The following is a 20,387-nucleotide window of genomic DNA, read 5'->3' on the forward strand; positions in this document are numbered from 1 at the left end:
CATGTCTCAGCTACACATGAAGCTAGGTTGTTATAATGTGCAATCTCTTCCCTGTACCTAAAACACCCGTTTCTCAAGAATTTGGAGCTTTGAGAGATTCTGGTTTTTTTTTAATGTAGGCAAAGTCCATACCAACAACCATGTGTCTAGATCCTTCCTGTCCTCCCTCCCAGGATCTCCTAAACCACTTCTTTGTGTCCCCAATTCTGGGATTTGGGCCTGTTCCTCTATCTCTGGCCTCGTGCCAATTTGTGTGTGTGTGTGTTTCTGTATCTGTCTCACGCCCTGATCCTGGGTGAGCAGAGAGAGCCCCAGTGCCCTAACCTGTGCTCCTGCCCAGCCCCCTCTGCTCAGGTGGTCCCGGTTCTAGCTGAGATGTGTGTGTGTTCTGCGGTGCAGGCATGCTGGGACAAAACTCACTTTGCAGCCTGCACTTCCCTCAGTGCTGGAAGAGGGTAGACTGGCATATTGTAGGAAGGAAAGGGTGGGATGGTTCTCCACATGGTGCAGGTGCGTTCTGGCAAATTCCTCCTGCTCAAGGAGCAGTGGGACTGTGAGGCACCTGCGTAGGCAAGTGTCAGGGCAGGTCCAGGGAGACAGCGCAGGGGCTGTCGCTGGGCTCCTCCAGCTGGGATCACCAACTGGGGTTGGTCCTTAGGTCCAGGTGAGAAATCGAGATCCCAGACTGCCCATAGGGGGAGGGCTGCAGGACAGGCTGAGCTCCTAAGGACCCTCCGCCTGCTTCCCCTTGGCCCTCCAGGAGAAGCTTAGTGAGGTCTTGTTCAGTGGGAGGCATCAGGGGAGGGAACATGTCTTCACCAACCCTGCAAGGAGAAGATGGAATTAGAGGAGTAGGCACAGTGCCAACCTCCACCCCCCCCCACCCAGCTACCACTCACCAGGTGCCCTGGGGGAACCCTCCCACTTGTTGAGTCAGGCAGCTGTCTTCTGTCATGGGCACATCTGAGCAGAGCAAGCCTTCAGGGCTGGACACGGTATGCTCCGGAGGCTGACACGGCCGTAGGCCCCTGCCAGGGACCAGAGAAGGGAATGAGGGGGGTAGAGGAAGACAAGGAAAAAACGGGGAGCATGGGTAAGGAGAGGCTTCGTCACTCACTGGGGGTGAGGCTGGTCAAAGGGCAGGCTCATCTGGCTCAGGGTAGGGGGCATCTGCATGTGAGGCCTGGAAGCAGGAGGAAGGCGGCAGTCAGGAAGGGGGGTGTGCACAGGGAGGGTATGAGAAAGTCAAGACTTGACATCAAGCTAGAAGACGAGCCATGAGGCCGGATCCTGACAGCTGCTCGCTCAATGGCACAGCCCTGCACAAGCCATTTCTGTTCTCTAAGTTCACCCCCCCACCCCCCGTAAAATGGGAGTGAAGGAAACAAGCCACTTTCTTTTTCCATTTTTGATTTTTTGAGACAGGGTCTCATGCTAGCCTAGGTTAACCTGGAACTCACTCTTTAGCCCCAGGCTGGCCTTGAACTCATAGCGACCCTCCTACCTCAGCCTCTTGAGTGCTGGGACTCAAGGTGTGTGCCACCACACTCAGCTTGAATTAGCCAATCTCTCTCTCTCTCTCTCTTTTTTAAAATTTATTTATTTGAAAGAAAGAGGCAGAAAGAGATTGGGCACCCCAGGGCTTCCAGCCACTGCAAACAAACTATATGCAATACGCCACCTGTGTATCTGGCTTACATGGGTTCTGAGGAATCAAATACGGGTCCTTAGCCTTCACAGGCAAGCATCTTAACTGCTAAGCCATCTTTTCAGCCCTTGAGTTAGCCAACTTCTAGTGTTTGATTAGACTCTGAACCTCAGTGATTCTCAGGCCCCATCCCCACATCAACTCCTGGGAGAATAGATAGGTTTTGCCTAAGAAGAATAGCAAGCACCTTGGGAGATGAAAAAACAGCTAGGCCATTTCAAGGCTAAACCATATGAATGAATAAAAATACAGCAAACTGGGCACAGTGGCGCACGCCTTTGATCCCTGCAATCGGGAGGCAGAGGTAAGAGGATCGCCATGAGTTTGAGGCCACCCTAAGACTACATAGTGAATTCCAGGTCAGCCTGGGCTACAGTAAGACCCTACCTGCGGGATGCGGGGGGAACAGCATCTGGGGTGCAGCTCTGTGGTGGAACATAAGATTATCATGTGTGAAGCCCTTGGTTCAATCCCCAGCATTGTGATAATCAATAAATAGTAAATAAATAAGTAGATTTCACAGGCAAGAACAAAACTACTAACGGCTTGTTGTGAGCCAGGCACTTTGCTAAGCTCTACACATGTTATGAATTCATTTAACCTTCATACTAATCCTGAGTGGCAATAGTTATTATCATTATCCCCTGCCTTACAGATGACGCACTGGAGGTTAAGTAACCTGCCCAGAGTTAAATGACAGAGCTGGAACTCAAACCCTGGCAATATGGATCTTATGCAGCCCTGTCCCATCCCTTGAGTGTGTACAGGATGGAGGTCAGCTGCTGCCCTTCCCACAGCAGCCTCCCCTTCCCCAGCAAACAGCAGGCTGCTGCGGGATGCTGTTCCACCCCACCTTCCAAAGGCCGTGACTTACTCCTGGAAGGCTGGCGGCACACTGATGGATTCTTCTAGAGGGAGGCCTTGATATGAGGGGATGGAGTGGGACTGTGGCAGGTACCTGGGGAAAGAATGTAGGTCCTCTGATGCCTGCCCTGAACACCCACACCCTGCCTGAGAGAAGGAATCCCCCTTTCATGGGAAGGAAAATTCCCTGCTTCAGCCTGCAATGCCAGTTCTCCTGGCCGGCTGCCCATGATGAAGCTTGTCTGCACAAATCACTCCCCTTCCTGACTCTCAAGCTCCTTACACCATATCTGAGCTGAGCTGCATGGAGGGATCAGGAGCCATTCCAAGATCATAAGAGGGCACCATGGCAGGCATCTTAGGCTCTGGAGTGGGAAGGGGCTGGTCCCTAGGGGAGAGAGGGAGGTACATGTGACTGACTAAAGCCACTCTTTCTTGCATGTAGGTTGAGCCCTCAAGTTCCACCTACAATCCACACCACCATACTCACCTTTCCACTGTCATCTTGATGATAGCTGGGACATAACCCCTCCCATCTTTCCCCATCTGTTCAGCTGCAGTAGGAAGGAAAGGAGAGCCATGGAGTGCTCCGGTATTAGGAAGGTGGGAAGTGGGGAGGCTGATAGGCAGGTAGAAGTGGGGCTACAAAAATGAGAAGTTGGGGATGACACACAACAGGCAGTGAGCGGGGGGAGGGGGGGTAGTAGGTGACAGGAAGCAATCAGAGCTGCCAGCTCACGCTTGTAATGGCTCCGGAAGGCCTCATCCTTGGGTTTCTTGGGGTACAGGTTTTTGAGCTGAGCAAGATCCCGAATTCGGTCCCCCAGTGAGCGAATGGACAGATCTTTGGCAGAGAATGGCTGAATATTCTCTATCTGTGAAGAGCCTGTGAGAAGAATGACACCCTAGGTCTCCTCTGTCCACTCTCCCTTCTCCAGCTCCCACCACAGGACTCACTGCCAATCCACCAGCACAGGGGAGAGCAGAAGTAGTGGGGGGGGGGGTGTTGTGCAGGAGAGAGACCCACTGGTTTCCACTGCCATGAGTCCCCAGTGAGAAATGCAAGTTTGGACCATAAGAGAAGGAAGGGCAGTTGGACTTAAGGAAGAACTTGCTGAAATCGGGTGGATATATCATGAATGCCAAGGATAATTCCTACTCATAAGAAACCTCAGACAGCACAGATGCAGAAGCTAGGGGTTTTCTTGGTGATCTCACCATCCTGACCCCGGATGACATGGGCAATAGTGATGCCCCCGATTTCCGAGTCACTAAAGCGGAGGAGGAAGGTCCCATCTGGTTCATTGAGGAGAAGACTGGTGACGTACTGTTTGCTAATGAAGCCAATGATCAGCCTGGTCAAGAAGAAGGAGAGGACTGGGTGTGGTCTCTGGGTGTGGAAAGGGAGCCACAGGGACAGCCTGTTGAGGCAAGGACTCACTGGTCTGACCAGTAGCTGCGGAGACAGCGTTTGGTGAGGTCTAGGACGCCATCAAACCATTGCCAAAAGGTGAAGCCACGGCCCAACAGGATCTCCTAAGGGGTGGAGGAGAACACAGGTGAGTAGGAGCGGACCCAAACTGCAGTCTGCTTAGGAAGCAGGTGCATGGTTATGAGTCTCCACGCAGAATGTCAAAGGCTAAGGACCAAACTGGACCTGAACTCATCAATGACAACAGCCCACATTCACAATGACCACATGTTGAACACTACTCTAGGCATTTTTATGTTACTTGATCTTTACAGGTATTCAAGGAAGTACTAGAACAATCCTAGGAAGTACTATAACAATCCTATCGTACAGAGGATGAAATAGAAGCCTAGGCAGACGCAATAGCACACACCTTTAATCCCAGCACTTGGGAGGCAGAGGTAGGAGGATCATTGTGAGTTCGAGGCCAGCCTGGGACTACAGAATGAGTTCCAGGTCAGCCTGGGCTAGAGTGAGACCCTACCTTGAAAACACACAAACAAACAAAAAGAAGAAGAAGAAGAAGTTCAGACAGGTCAAATAACTTCTTCAGGTCCACATGGCTGGTGCAAGGCAGAGCCCGAATTTAAGCCCAGGAAGTCTGGCATGGGAGTCCCCCATAATCACTGGGCTAAACCTGGTCCCAGATGAGGCCTGGCAGCAGTACATCACAGAAGAAGGTGGCTGCTGGCTGTCACTGTCCTGTTTCCTTTGTTAACACATCCTCTGGTCACGTGGCTTCTCTTGTTGTATTTAACAGAAGGCAGTACATGGCTGTGTTCACTCAGTTGGGTGTCAAGCAAGGTATGAGATCACCTTTTTTTCCCTGTTCTTGTAAGTGATCCAGTCCCGAGCCACCCCATTTTGGAGGCAGTAAAATACAGTAGCTAAAAGAAAGAGTCAGAAACACAGAGCTCCAACCAGGCGGGCATGGTGGCTGTAACATTGCACTCAGGGAACGGAGGTGGAGGACTTAAGTTCATGGCCAGCCTTGGCTAATATAGTGGGATATTAAGTTCAAAGCCAGCCTGGGCTACGTGAAAAGACCTTGTCTTAAAAGAAAAAGAAATCTAGGCCGGGCGTGGTGGCGCGCGCCTCTAATCTCAGCGCTCCGGAGGCAGAGGTAGGAGGGTCAACATGAGTTTGAGGCCACCCTGAGACTACATAGTGAATTCCAGGTCAGCCTGGGCTAGAGTGAAACCCTACTTTGAAAAAAAAAGAAAGGAAGGAAGGAAGGAAGGAACAAACCTAGGATTCCATCCCAGCCGTTCCACTCACCTGCTCTGGGACCTTGGACTGTCTATGGAACCTCTCTAAGCAAAGGCTCCATATTTGTATAATACAGATGCTGTGATTGCGTGGTGGTTAGTACTCTGCATTGTCTTAACGGAAAGAAAAGCAAGAACCTACCAGAAAGAGATGTCAGGGGAATTTTGTGAAATAACACGCAAGAAGTGTGAAACACTGCCTGGCATTTGACAAACAGTGATCACATTGAAGCAGTATTATCTTACATGGCTCTTGGGATTTCAGCCACAGTTTGCAATAGGAGCTATTTTTCTAATGGGTGAAAATCATTTTTTTAATCAAAGCCCTGTCTGCACACAATATGTGTGAATCGTGCAAGTCATTGGTAAAGAGGAAGGACAGACAGCCCCACATCAGAACCCCAGGCATGCCAGAAAGTGCAATGCTGAGATGGTCCTCAGGGTGGAGGGCTTTCCCTGCTGGGGCATGACAGTGTAAAGATCCTGACAGTTTGTCCCTGGGCAGAGGCTAGGGAGGCCTTGAGTGGCCCAAAGGGAGAGAAGATCTTGAGGCAGGAAGTCCAAAGAGTACGGGAATGACCTTGTTGAACTGTGACCAAGACACAAAGCGGTGCTGGAAGGCCTCCATGCTAAGACTGTTGTCATTGAAGATCTTCTGGGCCAGGAATAGAAAGTGCTCTGGTAGGAGTCCCCGGTTGGTCCCCACCTCAGCCATGAACTTGAGGTTCAGAGTTTCACACATCTTCTCCCAGGGCACTCGCTCAGCGACCACAAAGGGAACCCGGTCCTGGGGCAGAGGAGGAGGAAGGGAGAGAGTATCATGGGTTATGTAGCCAGTCTCTCTGGTGGCCTTCATCCTCCTTACCTCCCTGACCTGCCTCTCTTGCCATCGTCCTCTAAGCTGGCTCACAAACACAGTGTTTTTTAGTAGTGGTTTCTGGTACCACAGCATGACAGTTGTTAGGAATGGCATGAAAAGACGTCAGAAGCCTAAAAGCAGGCCCACAATGAGTTAAAAATGACAGCATTTGAACGTGTCTGCCACCCACTAACTGGCACAGCCCCTTGCTAGAAGCCACCCTGTCCCTCCTCCACACTTCGGGTCTTTCCTCACCATCTCAGAGAAAGCATTGTCCCACAGGATGGTGGCTTTGGCGTTGTTGTCCTGGTTTCCATGGACGATGACCACCAAAGGCAAAGACAGGGCCTGAGGGGTGAGGAGGGGAGTTTCTCCTTAGTGGATCTTAACATGTCCTGGGGAGCCGCTGCTTTGAGCATGCAGGCAAGTCACAGACTCACATGACAGAGTTAAAGGCTGATAGCATGGCACTAAGCCCTTTCTGGAGCTCAGTGAATGCTTCACTGTAGAGAAGGGGCTTTGAGTCAATGCTATGCAGCTGGACTTCCAGCTCGCAAATAACAGTCCCAACACCTGGTAGCTATGTGACCTGGGCAAATTACTGAAACTGTATCCCAGTGTCTTTATCTGTAAAATGAGGCTAGTACCTTCCTTATTATGTTATCCTGGAAACCAAATGTGTGTTTGTATATCACTTAAAACAATGCCCTGGTCTATCAACTATAAAAAGTTCTCTTGTTCTCTCCCTCCCACCCCCACCCCAAGGATTTCACTCCAGCCCAAGCTGACCTGGAACTCACCCTGTAGCCCCATGCTGGCCTTTAATTCACAGCGATCTTCTTACCTTAGTCTTCCAAATGCTGGATCTAAAGGTGTGTGCCACCTTGTCTGGCTATAAAAAGTTCTTGATGTTTGTGTATAAGTCTGTGTGTGTGTGTGTGTGTGTGTGTGTGCGCGCGCGCGCGCGCGCGCATGCGCACGTACGTGACTTAAAACAGTCTCTATGTACAGATAGTATTTGACAGGAGTTAGTCAGGCATGGTGACTCAGGACTGTAATCCCAGCATTCAGGAGGCTGAGGGCAAGAGAATCTCTAGAGTTTGATGCCTGCCAGGGCTACAGAGTAATAGAGTAAGACCTTGTCTCAAAGAAAAAAAAAAAAATGCTGGGCGTGGTGACACACGCCTTTAATCCCCGCACTGAGGGGCGGGGGGACTGAGGTAGGAGGATCCCTGACGTTTCAAGGCCACCCTGAGACTACATAGTGAATTCCAGGTCAGCCTGAGCTAGCGTGAGACCCAACTTTGGGGGAAAAAAAAAAACTTGGACTACATAATGAAACCCCATAGAAAACATGACCAAAAAGCAAAACCAAAAAACTGAGTTGCCGTACACATAATAGTGTATGCTTGGATGTGTCCTTCTGGTCTTGCTCCTCCCCTTTCCCCTGGCCCCCAGATCCCTGGGTTATAAGTCAGTCAGCAGGGGGGATCCAGAGTCCCAGTGTGTGGCATGGAGGAAGACAAAGGGTCCTGGACCATGATGAGGCTGGGGTCAGAGTTCACCTGGAGCTGGATGGGAAGCTTGTTGGGGCCGAGCAGGAAGCTTGTGGAGAAGAGCACAGCACACTTCTCTTCGGTGACAGACTCGGTGCCCTTCCGCTCACAGCGTTTGATTTTCTTCAGGAGCTGCCAGGGTGAGGGTGAGGGAGATGAAGGGTCAGGGTGGAAGCCCCACCCCGAGGGGAGTCACACAGCATGAGAAAGGCAGCCTCCTCTCCCACCCAGCACCCTGCAGCCCCTCACCAGGTTCTTGAACAGGGCCGAGCAGCAGTTCCCAGGGATGCTGTTCTCCAGAGACACCGTGTTGTTCATGATCTCACCAGTGCTCTCCCTGCAAGGGGTCGGAAGGAATGAGCTCCTCTGGCTGGGCCAGCTGTGGTGAGGATCCATGGGGAATGGGCAGTCACCGGCCTTGCATCTCCAAGGCCCTACCTGAGTTTCGTTTCTTCTTTTCTTCCCCTTCCTTTCATTTTTAAGTGTGTGTGTGTGTGTGTGTGTGTGTGTGTGGTTTATGCACATGTGTGTACAGATGTGCATGCCCCCTGTGTATAAGTACAAAGGAAGACGTGGGATTTTCTTCTATCACTCTTCTACTTACTTCCCTAGCACACAGTCTCTCCCTGAGTCTGGAGCTCCTGTCTTTCATTTAGGCTGACCAGGGAGCTCCTGTAGATCCTTCTGTCTCCAGCTCCCTCAGCCCTTGGGTTACAGGCAGGCACGACCATGCCCAGCTTCTTATGTGGGTGCTGGGGATCAAACTCAGGTCCTCATGTTTGCACAGCAAGCACTCTGGGTATTTTTTGTTGTTGTTGTTTGCTTTACTTTGCAATTTTTTCAAGGTAGGGTCTCAATCTAGCCTAGGCTGGCCTGGAACTCATGGTGATTCTCCTACCTCTGCCTCTCCAATGCTGGGATTAAAGGCATGTGCCACCATACCTGGCTTGTCTTTCCTTCCTTCCTTTCTTCTTTCCTTCCTTCCTTTCTTCTTTGCATTTTTTTTAAATTTTCTTATGAGAGAAAGCAAGAAAATTGGTGCACCAGGATCTCTAGCCACTGCAATTGAACTCCTGACTCATGCGCTACCTTGTGCGCATGCATAACTTTGCATACGTGCCACCTTGTGCCTCTGGCTTACGTGGAATCTGGCTTATGGGGAGTAGAACATGGATCCTTAGGCTTCGCAAGCAAGCACCTTAACTGCTAAGCTACCTCTCCAGCTCTTGTTCTTGTTCTTTTTATTTTTTGTTCACTCTAGCCCAGGCTGACCTGAAAGTCACCATGTAGTCTCAAGGTAGCCCTGAACTCATGGTGATCCTCCTACCTCTGCCTCCCAAGTGCTGGGATTAAAGGTGTGCACCACTATGCCCAGGTTTCTTGTTCTTTCTTTAAAAATATTTTTATTTACTTATTTATTTACAAGCAGTGGGAAATAGAAGAGGGACAGAGAGATAGACAGAATGTGCTTGCCAAGGCCTCCAGCCGCTTGCAAGGGAACTCCAGATGCACCACCTTGTGCATCTGGCTTATGAGAGTACTGGGACTCAAACCTGGGTCCTTAGGCTTCACAGGCAAATACCTTAACCTCTAAGCCATCTTTCCAGCCCCCTTGTTCTTTTTATTTACTTATTTATTATTTTTATTCATTTATTTATTTATTTTGGTTTTTCGAGGTAGGGTCTCACTATAGTCCAGGCTGACCTAGAATTCACTATGTAGTCTCAGGGTAGCCTTGAACTCAAGGTGATCCTCCTGCCTCTACCTCCCAAGTGCTGGGACTAAAGGCCGCACCCAGCCTTTATTTTTTATTTATTTAAGAGAGAGAGAGGGAAAGTATGGGTGCATTAGGGCCTCCGGCAACTACAAACGATTTCCAAATTCATGTACCACTTTGTGCATCTGACTTTATGTGGGCACTGGGGAATCAAACCCAGGCCTTGAGGCTTTGCAAGGAAGCACATTTAACCATGGAGCCATCTCCTCAGTCGCCACAAATTGTTCGTCATATCTGTTGAGCCATCTCCCCAGCTAGCTTGCTTTCTTAAATTCTTTCTTTCACTTTCTCTTCTTTTGTTCTCTCTCTCTCTCCTGTTTTGTTTTTGCTTTTGGAGGTAGGGTTTCACTCTAGCTCAGGCTGACCCGGAATTCACTATGCAGTGTCTGGGCGGCCTTGAACTCACAGCAGTCCTTCTACTTCTGCCTCTCCTAAATGCTGGGATTAAAGGTGTGGGCCACCATGACCCACTCTCTTTCCTGCTCTGAGTGTGTTAGCCTGGAGCGGCTGGAGAGGAACCTCGAGTGTCCCACTCTATCATTGTTCTTACTGATCCCTGAGCTTGCCTTTTCCTCAGGTCTCTGCTCCCTACAAGACTGGGGTTACAAATGTGTGTGGGTCCTGGAGATGGAGCTTGAGCAGTTTTTCAGGCCATTTCAAGCCCTCATGCTTGCCCAGAAAGTAAGTGTTTTTAACCCCTGTGCTATCTCTCCAGCCTCACCCCCTCTTCTCTCTCTTTGTGTGTACATGTGCTAGTATCAAACCCAGGGCCTCAGGTGTAATGAGCACATGCTCTACCTGTGAGCCACACCCCGGCCCCTGCTTGGGTTCTTCTGAGAGGAAATCCCCGTCTTGTCCAAATCCTGATAGTTTCCTCTCTACAAATGGGTCTCTCCCCGTCCTCTCTCTTGACCATTCAGCATCTCCCCACTCCAAAGGCTTCCTTCCCCATGCTTCTGTCTTTGCCAGCACCCAAGCTCCTCCTGTCTCCATCGCCCTACTAAGCCTTCTCCAGACCTGCGACAAGAGTCACTTACGTTCCAGCACCGGGCCCCTGGGGCAGGCTTAGCTCTCTGGCTTGCTTCTCAGTCACCACATCAGCCCTGACCAGAGGAGGCTTGGCTGAAGCTCCTAGGAACCTCAAGCCTAGCAGGAATCGAACTCCAGCCTGGAACTTCGTCTGAGTCTTCAGAACCTGGGGGGGCTGCTTCTCTACCAGGAAGGAGCTGAGGGGAGTGAGGAGGACGCAGAGAAGTTAGGGCCAGGATCCCTCCAGGTTCTTATATCTCTAATCCATTCTTTCTCTGAAGTCCGCTCCCAGCCAGGCTGTGGCTCATGAGACATACCTGGTCACAAGACTTCGGAGGACTTCATCCAGCCGACTGATCAGTGATGCCCGGGTCTTGGGCTCAAGCTCCCCACCAGCTGCCCCTACTTCCTGCTGGAGCTGGGAATAAATGTCTACCAGGCTTTCACACCTGGGACCAAAACAGTAGTCAGGGGGGACAGGGTATCTTCTGTAGCCAAGATTCCTTTCACCAAACCCAGGTAGAAGGCTGGTCAGTGTGCGGGCAGAAATGGGGAGGGCAGTAGATGTGGGTACAAGGCACCTGGGCTGGAGGGGTTCTGAGACCAGCTTTGCTTCTTGGCTGGGAGGCACCCATACCCACTAGAGTCCCTGTCGCAATCCAGCTGCCTCTTCCCAGGGTTCTGGTGCCCAGGGCAGCTGTCAGGGCTGAGATAGTGGAAGGTAGGTGCCATCACCCAACAGACCAAGTGGAAGAAAGGATTCCTAGGCCAGGAGTAGATGGCTCATGCCTATAAATCTAGAACTTGGGGGACCGAGGCAGGAGGAAGGCAGTGAGTCCATGGCTAGCTGGGTCACTTAGTTCTAAGATATCCTAGGATACAGAATGAGTCTCAAAAGAAAAATAGGAAGAATAAATAAAGAAAGGAAGGAAGGAAGGAAGAAGCCAGGCGTGGTGGCACACACCTTGAATTCCAGCATTCTGGAGACTGAGTTAGGATGATCACAGTGAGTTCGAGGCCACCCTGACACTACATAGTAAATTTCAGGTCAGCCTGAAGGTGAAACCCTATCTTGAAATACCAAAAAAAAGAAAGAAAGAAAGAAAGAAAGAAAGAAAGAAAGAAAGAAAGAAGGAAGGAAGGAAGGAAGGAAGGAAGGAAGGAAGGAAGGAAGGAAGGGGAAGGGAAGGGAAGGGAAGGAAGGAAGGAAGGAAGGAAGGAAGGAAGGGAAGGAAGGAAGGAAGGAAGGAAGGAAGGAAGGAAGGAAAGAAAAGAAAAGAAAAGAAAAGAAAAGAAAAGAAAAGAAAAGAAAAGAAAAGAAAAGAAAAGAAAAGAAAAGAAAAGAAAAGAAAAGAAAAAGAAAGGAAGGAAGGAAGAAAGAAAAGAAGGAAGGAAAAAGAGAAAGAGAGAAGGATAAAGGCCCATCGTCATCCTCTGGGCACAGGCTTAAAGAGAGACACTCGGGTCGGATGAGGCTCCACTGATGCTCGGAGAGGATGCAACCTAACAGCTGTGCTCAGCCCTGCGGGGACTGGCCGCTCTGCGTCTCTGCCCTTGCTCCCGCACTGTGTATTCTCCAGCAGCGACAGCAGCCACCCTCCAGCACGCTCCCCTTTCCCATCAGCCCCGCTCTAACCTTTCCTGCAGTGCTGCCAGGCTCTCCTCAAAGGGCGCTCCATTCCCTGCCAGCTGCTGCTGCCGTTTCCAAATCTGGATTCTCTTTAGCACCAGAACCCGGGCTGCCTCCAGCTCCCCAACAGTGTCTTGCAGCACTGTGGCCAGCGCCTGAGGGCAGGAAGGGGCCTGAGCCAGGGCCACACATTGCTTCCTCCCTCAGCCCCTAGGGACAGATCTCTCACCTCCCTGTCACTTCTTTCCCCCAACTTAGTCTGTGTCTTCCTGTGTCCCCTCCATCCTTCTAGCTGCACCTGGAGTTAAGCCTCCACCTCTCGGTCCATTACTCACCTCATGCGGACCGGTTCCGTTGGCAGGAGTGTCTATCAAGCTGTGCAGAGACACTGAGGATGACGACAGAAATCAAGGGTGCAAAGAGAATGGAGGTTCAGCCAAGGCTAACGCCCAAGAGGGATCACTCCCACACCCTCTGGAGTTCAGGTGCCAGCGCCCACCTTGACCAGCCTTAGTCCCCTGTTGCAGGGTTTCTCGGAGAAGTCGGATCTCCCCTACATGGTGTTGTAGTCTCTGAAGGGCTGTTTTAAATTTCAGCTCTTCCTGCTTCCAATGGAAGGGCATTGGCAGGTGTCGGAACTGCACAGGAGGGACAGGCACCGGAATGTGAGGCACACTGCACATTCTTGTATACCTGCTTCCACTATGCTCTGCGGAAAAGGCTCCCCTTCTCCCCTTTGATAATTCTTCCAGGCCTTCTTGGATCCCCTTGGGGATAAAACCTTTCACCCCAACAGAACCAGTTCCTTGCCAGTTCGTTCTGTCCAAAGCCTCCCTGAATTTGCCTTGGGATTCATTCTGACCCCACAAACTTCCTTTAGTCATCCATAACCTAGACGGCTAAGTTTTCCCCAAGATTCAAATTCTTTCTAGTTTTTCATGGCTCAGGCTAACACCCAGAAAGTTGAGTTAGGATAGCAAGCAGGGTATCACAATACCTGTTCCATAATAGCTTTCTTCTCCCCTTGAAGTATTTGTCTGACAGTTGCCACCAGCTTCAAGGGGTCCCTCTGGTATATGCTCTATGGACATGAAGGTGATCAGCAGTGACCCTGGTTCTCACCCATGTCCCCCTCCGGCTCCCAGGCTCCCCTTCACACATACACTGAACGAGAGTACAACTATAGACTCTGAAGGTTTGTGTTTTGTTTTGTTTTTCAAAGTGGGGTTTTGCTCTGGTCCAGGCTGACCTGGAATTCACTATGGAGTCTCAGGATGGCCTTGAACTCACAGTGGTCCTCCTACCTCTGCCTCCCGAGTGCTGGGATTAAAGGCATGCGCCACCATGCCCGGCACATTTGCATATTTTAAAAGTCCAGTTTCCACACTAGCTAGCAGCTCACCATAGGAATACTGTTTTGCTTTCAACACCCTCTGCCATCCAACCATTTACTTCCAGTGTCCAGTGCTCACCCCAGCTCTACTTCCACCCCAGCCCAACCTTTTCTTGTCCCCTCCTGCCTCACCTCCAGGGTGCTGATGTGCTGCAAGATGGTGCTTCCCTTCCCCTGCTCTCCTGCCGAGGCCTGCAGATGCTGCACAGTGGCTGCAAGCAGGGTGCTAGCCATGTTGCAGCAGAAGGCATCAGAGCCACCCAGGAATTCCCTGTGGGAACATCAGGATGAAACTGTCTCGTGCCAGGGCTTCCAAGAGCTCAGTGGTTCCTTCCCTTCTTCTCCAGCTGCATGCTCTGCAGCCTCCAGCCATGGACCCCTGCTCCCCAACCTTACAGCTGTTGGAAGTGCCTCCACCCCAGCCCTGACCTCCATCTTCCTTGACTCTGCCTCCTAAGAGGTAGGATATCTATGTCAACATTCACAACCTAGCTCAACGGGGACTTTGGACTAATGGGTCCCCAGTTCTGAAATCTGTAGGCAGGAAGACACTAAAGAGAGAGAGAAAGGGGAGCTACATAAGGAAGGACAAGGGGCCACGGCACTCACCAAGGCTGGTTCTCCAGCCAGTCGCCCAGGAGGTGCCGCAGGTGTTGGGGAAAGTCAACATAGAGCTGTTGCAGTTTTTCTGGGGACATCTTAGAAACCAGACCCCACAGAGACATGATCTAGGGTTTGGAGGGTGCCTGGAAAAATAGGAGGAAGACCACTCTGAGAAGTGCCCAAGACACTTGGAGTAGTGTTGGGGGCAGATCCAGCCCTCTTTTTCAGATGGCCCTCCCAGAGGTCTCAGCCTAGCATTCCACTGTTAGGCTGCCTCAAGCCATGGGTTCCCTTAGGCATTGCTTGAAGCAAGGCAATATCGCCAGTGTATACATGGGTGATCAGGGTTGTAAGAGCTAAACTGAAGTCAGAGGAGTGGGGTTACAAGAAGACAAGCATACTAGGAAAAGAACACCCTTAGAGAAGCCATAGGTTGTAGACTCCAGGTTAAAGGTACTTGCTTGCAAAGCCTTCCAGGCAGGGTTCAAGCACCCACTACTCATGCAAAGCCGGATGTAAAAACTGGCATCTGTTTGCAGTGGCAAGAGGCCTTAGAGTACGCATACACATACATGCAACTAAATATATTTTTTTAAAAAACACACAAAGGTCGAGCGTGGTGGTGCACACCTTTAATCCCAGCAGAGATAGGTGGATCGCTATGAGTTCGAGGCCACCCTGAGACTCCATAGTGAATTCCAGGTCAGCCTGGGCTAGAGTGAGACCCTGCCTCGAAAATCTAAAACTTAACTAACTAAATAAATAAATAAAGTGAAGGATGGATAAATGGGGAACTTTCTAAACCTTTTTATCTTAGATGATCTTGCTATATTGCTCAGGCTGGTTTTGAACTCCTGAATTTAAGTGATCTTTCCCAACTAGTGGCATTAAAGGTATGGGACGTCACATCCTTGCTCTTTCTAAACTTTTTTACTAAATGCATTCATGTGTGTGCACATATGTTTATGTGTGAATGCATATGCACATGAAGGCCAGAAGACAACCTCAGGTGTTATTCCTCAGGAAAACTGTCCACGGTTTTCTCTTTAAAAAAAAAAATATATATTTTTGTTTATTTTTATTTATTTGAGAGTGACAGAGAGAGAAAGAGGCAGAGAGAGAGAGACAGAATGGGCGCGCCATGGCCTCCAGCCACTGCAAACGAACTCCAGATGCGTGCTCCCTCTTGTTTATCTGGCTAACGTGAGTCCTGGGGAATCGAGTCTCAAACTGGGGTCCTTAGGCTTCACAGGCAAGTGCTTAACTGCTAAGCCATCTCTCCATCCTGGTTTTTTTCTTTTGTTTGTTAGTTTTGGTTTTTTAAGGTTTTTTTTTTTTGTTTTTTTTTTTTTTCCTTTTAAAGGTAGGGTTTCACTCTAGCCCAGGCTGACCTGGAATGCACTATGTAGTCTCAGGGTGGCCTCAAACTCATGGCGATCCTCCTGCCTCTGCCTCCCCCAAGTGCTGGGATTAAAGGTGTGCGCCACCACTCCTGGCATGTTTGCTTTTCAAAGTAGGATCTCACTCTAGCTCAGACTGACCTGGAACTCAGCTATAGTCCCAGGTTGGCCTTGAACTCACAGTAATCTTTCTACCTCTGTCTCCCTCAAGTGCTGAGATCAATGGTGTGTGTCACCACTCCCAGCTTGTCCACCTTCTTTTGAGACAGGGTCACTCATTGTCTTGGAGCTCACCAATTAGACTGGAAACAAGCCCCAGGAACCCTGCTTTGCTTCCCCGGCGCTCACGTGGCATTTTTATGTGGGTACCAGGAACCAAACTCAGGCCCTTATGCTTGCGAGGCAAACTCTTTACAGACTAAGCTATCGTTCTAGTTCCTTTAAACTTTTTTTTTTTTAAATTTTTTCAAAGTAAGGTCTCACTCTAGCTTAGGCTAACCTGGACCCCATTTTGGAGACCCAGGCTGGCCTTGAACTCACAGCAATTTTCCTGGTGCATCCATTCTCCCCCCCAATAAATAAAATGTTTTTTTAAAGTTTACATTGTTTAAATTTCATGAATTACTCTTTTTCACGTTTGCTTTTTTTCAAGGGAAGGTCTCACTGTAACCCAGGCTGACCTGGAACTTGCTCTTTAGTCTCAGGCTGGATTCAGACTCACAGGGATCCTCCTACCTCTGCTTCCTGAGTGCTGGGATTAAAAGCATGCACCACCATGACCAGCTATAAATTGCTTTTATCTGGTATTCTTCCTTTAATATTTTCAGGGTCTGGTTTACTGCAAGCAACTGAACCCATAGAAAGCAAAAGCACAGGGGGTGGGGAGAGGCTACTGTATAAATAGGGGCAAAGCTGGAGGCGCTCTTTGGAAGGCAAGAGTGGGCAGCGGGACCTCCTTTCACTTTCCCCACCTCTTGACCCCAAGGTGTTCTTTGAACAAGCTCTCGCAATTCTAAGGCTCCAAGAGGTTATTTGAAAGGACCAGGGCAAGGATGGGAATGTAGCTCAGTGGTAGAGCTCTGGCCTAGCTTTTGTAAGGCTCTGGGTACAATGCCCAGCACTTCAACTAGGCTAGATGATGGAGATGACAGAGTGATAACAGCTACGATTTCCTATATACTTACTCAACAGGATGTACCTCACTCAGTTTATTATCTCATTGGAAGTGTGTGCGTGTGCAAGTGCGTTGGTGAGGATGGAACCTGGAGCCTAGGCAAGGGCTTTATCACTGAGCTACATCCTGGTCCCTTCACAACAGTTTTATTTTTTTGCGGGGGGGGCATTGAGGTAGGATCTCGCTCTAGTCCAAGCTGACCTGGAATTTACTATGCAGTCTCAGGGTGGCCTCAAACTCTTACTCCTTGAACTGACACTGTGTAGCCTCAGGGTGGCGATCCCCCTACTTCGGCCACCTGAATGCTGGGATTAAAGGCATGTGCCACCAAGCATGGCTCTTCACAGCAATTTTACATATATAATTATTTTCTTCATAGATGAAGAAATTAAGGCTCAAAGAGGTTCTCTAACATGCTAAGGCCACTGGACAAGTGACAATTTGTCTTTGACTTTGCATGGGGATTATTAACCACTAAAGCATGCTGCTAGCATCCTTTCCAGTTCCAAATCCCACAACAGAGAGAGAGGGGGGGGGGGAGGGAGGGAGGGAGGGAGAGAGAGGGAGGGGGAGGAAGAGGGGAGAGAGGGAGAGAGAGGGGGGAGGGGAATAGAAAAAAAAGGGAACATAGAGAGATGGAAGAAAAAGGCACACCAAAGAAACAATGGGATTAGTGCTTGGACTGAGGAACCAGAAGCCTGGAAAGGCAGCAAGAGGGTCAGAGGCCAAGGGAAGGTGGCAGTGGGGGTGCAGGGGAGAGGGGTGGCTCCCCACCTACAGGAGCTGTAGGGAAGGCTGTGCACACCAGTGGTTTTACAGGGGTCTCTTGGTTCATGTTTCTCATACTGTCCCTCTCCCAGAAAAAAGAGGGAAGGGGACTTGGAAACTCCCTGGGTCTTTCTCAGTCCAGGAACCCCAAGCCCTCCTGATCTTTGAGTATCTCAGCATTCTCAGGACTTCCACAGGGATAGAAAAGAAGCTTCTTTCCAGGACATTCCTACCCAAAACTCTCTCGTCCCCCTCTCTCAGGCCCCCCCTCTCTCAGGCCCCGTGCTCTTTTCTCTCACAGGCCGAGCCTTTGCCTGTCTATCACTCAGGGTCCTCCATCAGCCCTTGCTCTTAAACATCCACTCCTTGGGGTGAAGAACTATGGAGTCACGTTGTGTTTTCAAATCCAAGGGAGGACTCTCTTCTCTTTTTGTCCCAGTCTCTAGAGTGCTCATTTTGGGACATTTGATCAAATCCCTACCCTACTGGAGGACTGGGGAGACCTCCAAGCCATACTCTATTTCTTCCACATCCTGTGTTGTGTGACTTAAAAGTCCCATTCTTGGGCTGGAGAGATGGCTTTAGCTGTTAAGGCCCATGCCTGCAAAGCCCAAGGACCCCGATTCAATTCCTTAGGTCCCACGTAAGCCAGATGCACATGGTGGGCACATGCGTCTGGAGTTCGTTGGCAGTGGCTAGAGGACCTGGTATGCCCATTCTCAGTCTCTCTCTCCTCTTAAAAACAAAAAAAAAGATCCCATTCTCGTTCCTCCCCCCTGCCCACACACACCAGGAGGGCACATTTCTCCCCTCCCCACTACATATTGAAGCTGTGTCCTAGGGTCTGGCCTGGACAGACACATCTTTTGCTGTAAGTTCCCTTAGGAGGGAAGAAGGGAAGAAGGGAAGGAGGGAAGGAGGGAAGGAGGGAAGGAGGGAAGGAGGGAAGGAGGGAAGGAGGGAGGAGGAGCCTCGGCGAGAGGGGCGGGGCCGGCGTTCCCTCCCAGACCCCCGCCCCCCCGCACCGGGTACACCCGACGGCGCAGATAGATGCTTCTGGGCGCGTTTGGGGGCCTAAGGGTGGCCCATCACCTCCGCGCTGATACTGCGAACCCGCTGGCCGTCGGGCACGCGCTCGAAAGCCCTGCTCGGAGTTGCCTAATGTGTGGATGTGGCGGTGGGGGCGGGGAGCGGCGGGGAGGCGGGGCCGGGCCAGCACGAGGAGGGTTAACCCCCCGCGGCCCGCGGGCCGGGAAATCTCGGCGTCTGCTGCCGACCGAGGGGGAAAGTCCCCCTTTTCTGGGGCACCATGAGGTCTACCGGGCTGGGCTCGTGTGCCCTCCAGCCACACCCTGAACAGGAACCTGTAGCAGGCGGCAGAATTGGGGCTGGACAGACCCACAGCCCTCGGGCATCAATCTTCCAGGGAGGGGCTGTCCCTTTACCCCCACCCCGAGGGAACTGGGCCCTCCTTCCCATTCGCCCCCCCCACCCCCGCCTCGTCTTTCCATACCCCAGGAGGTGGGCTGTGGGTAGGAGGGAGTGACCCGCCCAGACAGGAGAGGGCAGAGGTCGGTACCCACCCGGGAGTCCTCCGACAGTCGGAAACTGCCAAAACCCTGAGCCACCAGCTACCAGCACCAGCAGAAACAATTTGCGGGGAACCCACCGCCCCGCCCAGGGGAGGATCCCGAGAGGCCCCGCTAATCCATTCCTCACACTTAAGTCAGAAGAGAGGCCCCCACCCTCCCCTACTTATAGGCATCCCCTCACCTTGGCACCCCCTCTGCCGTCTTCTCCCTCTCTCAGCGGGCACTGCCAGGCCCCATGGGTCTGTAGCTCTGTCCAGCGAGTGCGGGGCAGGCCTTGCTAGCACTCGATCCACCACCAGCAGCAGAAAGAAACACACACATACACACACACACACACACACACACACACACTCACTTACTCCTCTCTAAACCCTGGCTGCCCTAGCTTGCTGTTTCCGGCTTCTCGGTCTACCCAGGTCCCTCCCTGGAGCTCTGACGACACAGAGAAGAGAAAGTGGGCTGGAGGAGGAAGAGGAAGGAACTGGGGTGAATGTGTGTGCCTCCTTTGCTGCGTGGGGAAGCACGTAGTGGGTAGGGTTGGGCTTGGGCTCCCCGGAGCCAAGCTAGAGGGAGGCTGACCCACACATATACTTTAAGCCCCCTCAAAAGTGATCCACTTCTCTCCAAAGTCAACTAATATCAAACAGAGGTGAGTCACCCCCAAACTGCCTGGTTCCCACAGAAACTTTTTCAGGGCCAAGGATGGGGTCCCAAGGGACTTGACTTTATGGGCCTCTGAAGCAAATCCCACAGGCTTGTGCGCTCCCTCCAGTGGAGGAGGACCCTGAAAAGATACAGGGAGCTTGAGGCCCTGGAACTCCTCGGTTTACCTCCCTCCTCGGCAGCACCGCCTTAAGCAGGTCACTGATAGGAGGAGGGGAACCCTCGGTTCAGAATTCTGCAAGACTCCAGGAGTCCCTGGGAGGGTACCACTGCTCAGACTCAAAGGCAGCCAGCGCCAGCCCATGGCTGCCAGCAGAGTCCCAAGGGACAAGCTTGAATACTAATCTGCTGCGCAGCCCTGGCAAAGGTCCTATCTATTTCTGGGGTAAACACTGAGACACGCCCAGAAACAAACACATGTAGAACTTCCCCAGCCACAAGACGACACACATGTCGGCGCTCCACCGCTTCCGACCACAGCGCCACCCAGCGGCGGCGCGCGCACACTGCCGGACCCGCTTCGGAGTGAGTCATCGTGTAACCCGCGGATTGTTCTGCGCAGGGTTTTGTTTTTTTGCTGGGGGAGGAGTTGGAGGATAGCAAGGGACCTAGAGAGAGGCACGTACGCCCCC

The 20,387-nt window shown here is 51.2% G+C and overlaps 1 protein-coding gene across 2 annotated transcripts; it reads right to left on the bottom strand.

The window, feature by feature from the left end:
• Positions 1–73: 73 nt before the first annotated feature.
• Positions 74–19,499, bottom strand: Stat6 (signal transducer and activator of transcription 6). 2 transcript variants are annotated; one of them, XM_045151933.1, is made up of 22 exons: positions 19,274–19,499; positions 14,165–14,301; positions 13,688–13,826; positions 13,160–13,243; positions 12,662–12,800; positions 12,498–12,550; positions 12,169–12,317; positions 10,850–10,981; positions 10,541–10,729; positions 7,976–8,063; positions 7,736–7,858; positions 6,426–6,518; positions 5,892–6,098; positions 4,014–4,108; positions 3,791–3,927; positions 3,312–3,458; positions 3,063–3,126; positions 2,856–2,960; positions 2,583–2,666; positions 1,118–1,183; positions 900–1,028; positions 74–824 (listed from the first exon to the last, which is right to left on the bottom strand). In XM_045151933.1, the coding sequence occupies exons 2-22, from the start codon at positions 14,278–14,280 to the stop codon at positions 635–637; spliced, it is 2,529 nt and encodes an 842-aa protein (XP_045007868.1). In that variant the 5' UTR covers positions 14,281–14,301; positions 19,274–19,499; the 3' UTR covers positions 74–634. The 2 variants fall into 2 exon arrangements, with proteins under 2 accessions (XP_045007868.1, XP_045007869.1); XM_045151934.1 differs by lacking the exon at positions 19,274–19,499 and adding an exon at positions 19,084–19,143.
• Positions 19,500–20,387: the final 888 nt, after the last annotated feature.

The sequence above is a fragment of the Jaculus jaculus genome, chromosome 6 (assembly GCF_020740685.1).
Source record: "Jaculus jaculus isolate mJacJac1 chromosome 6, mJacJac1.mat.Y.cur, whole genome shotgun sequence".
NCBI classification, from domain to species: Eukaryota; Metazoa; Chordata; class Mammalia; order Rodentia; family Dipodidae; genus Jaculus; species Jaculus jaculus.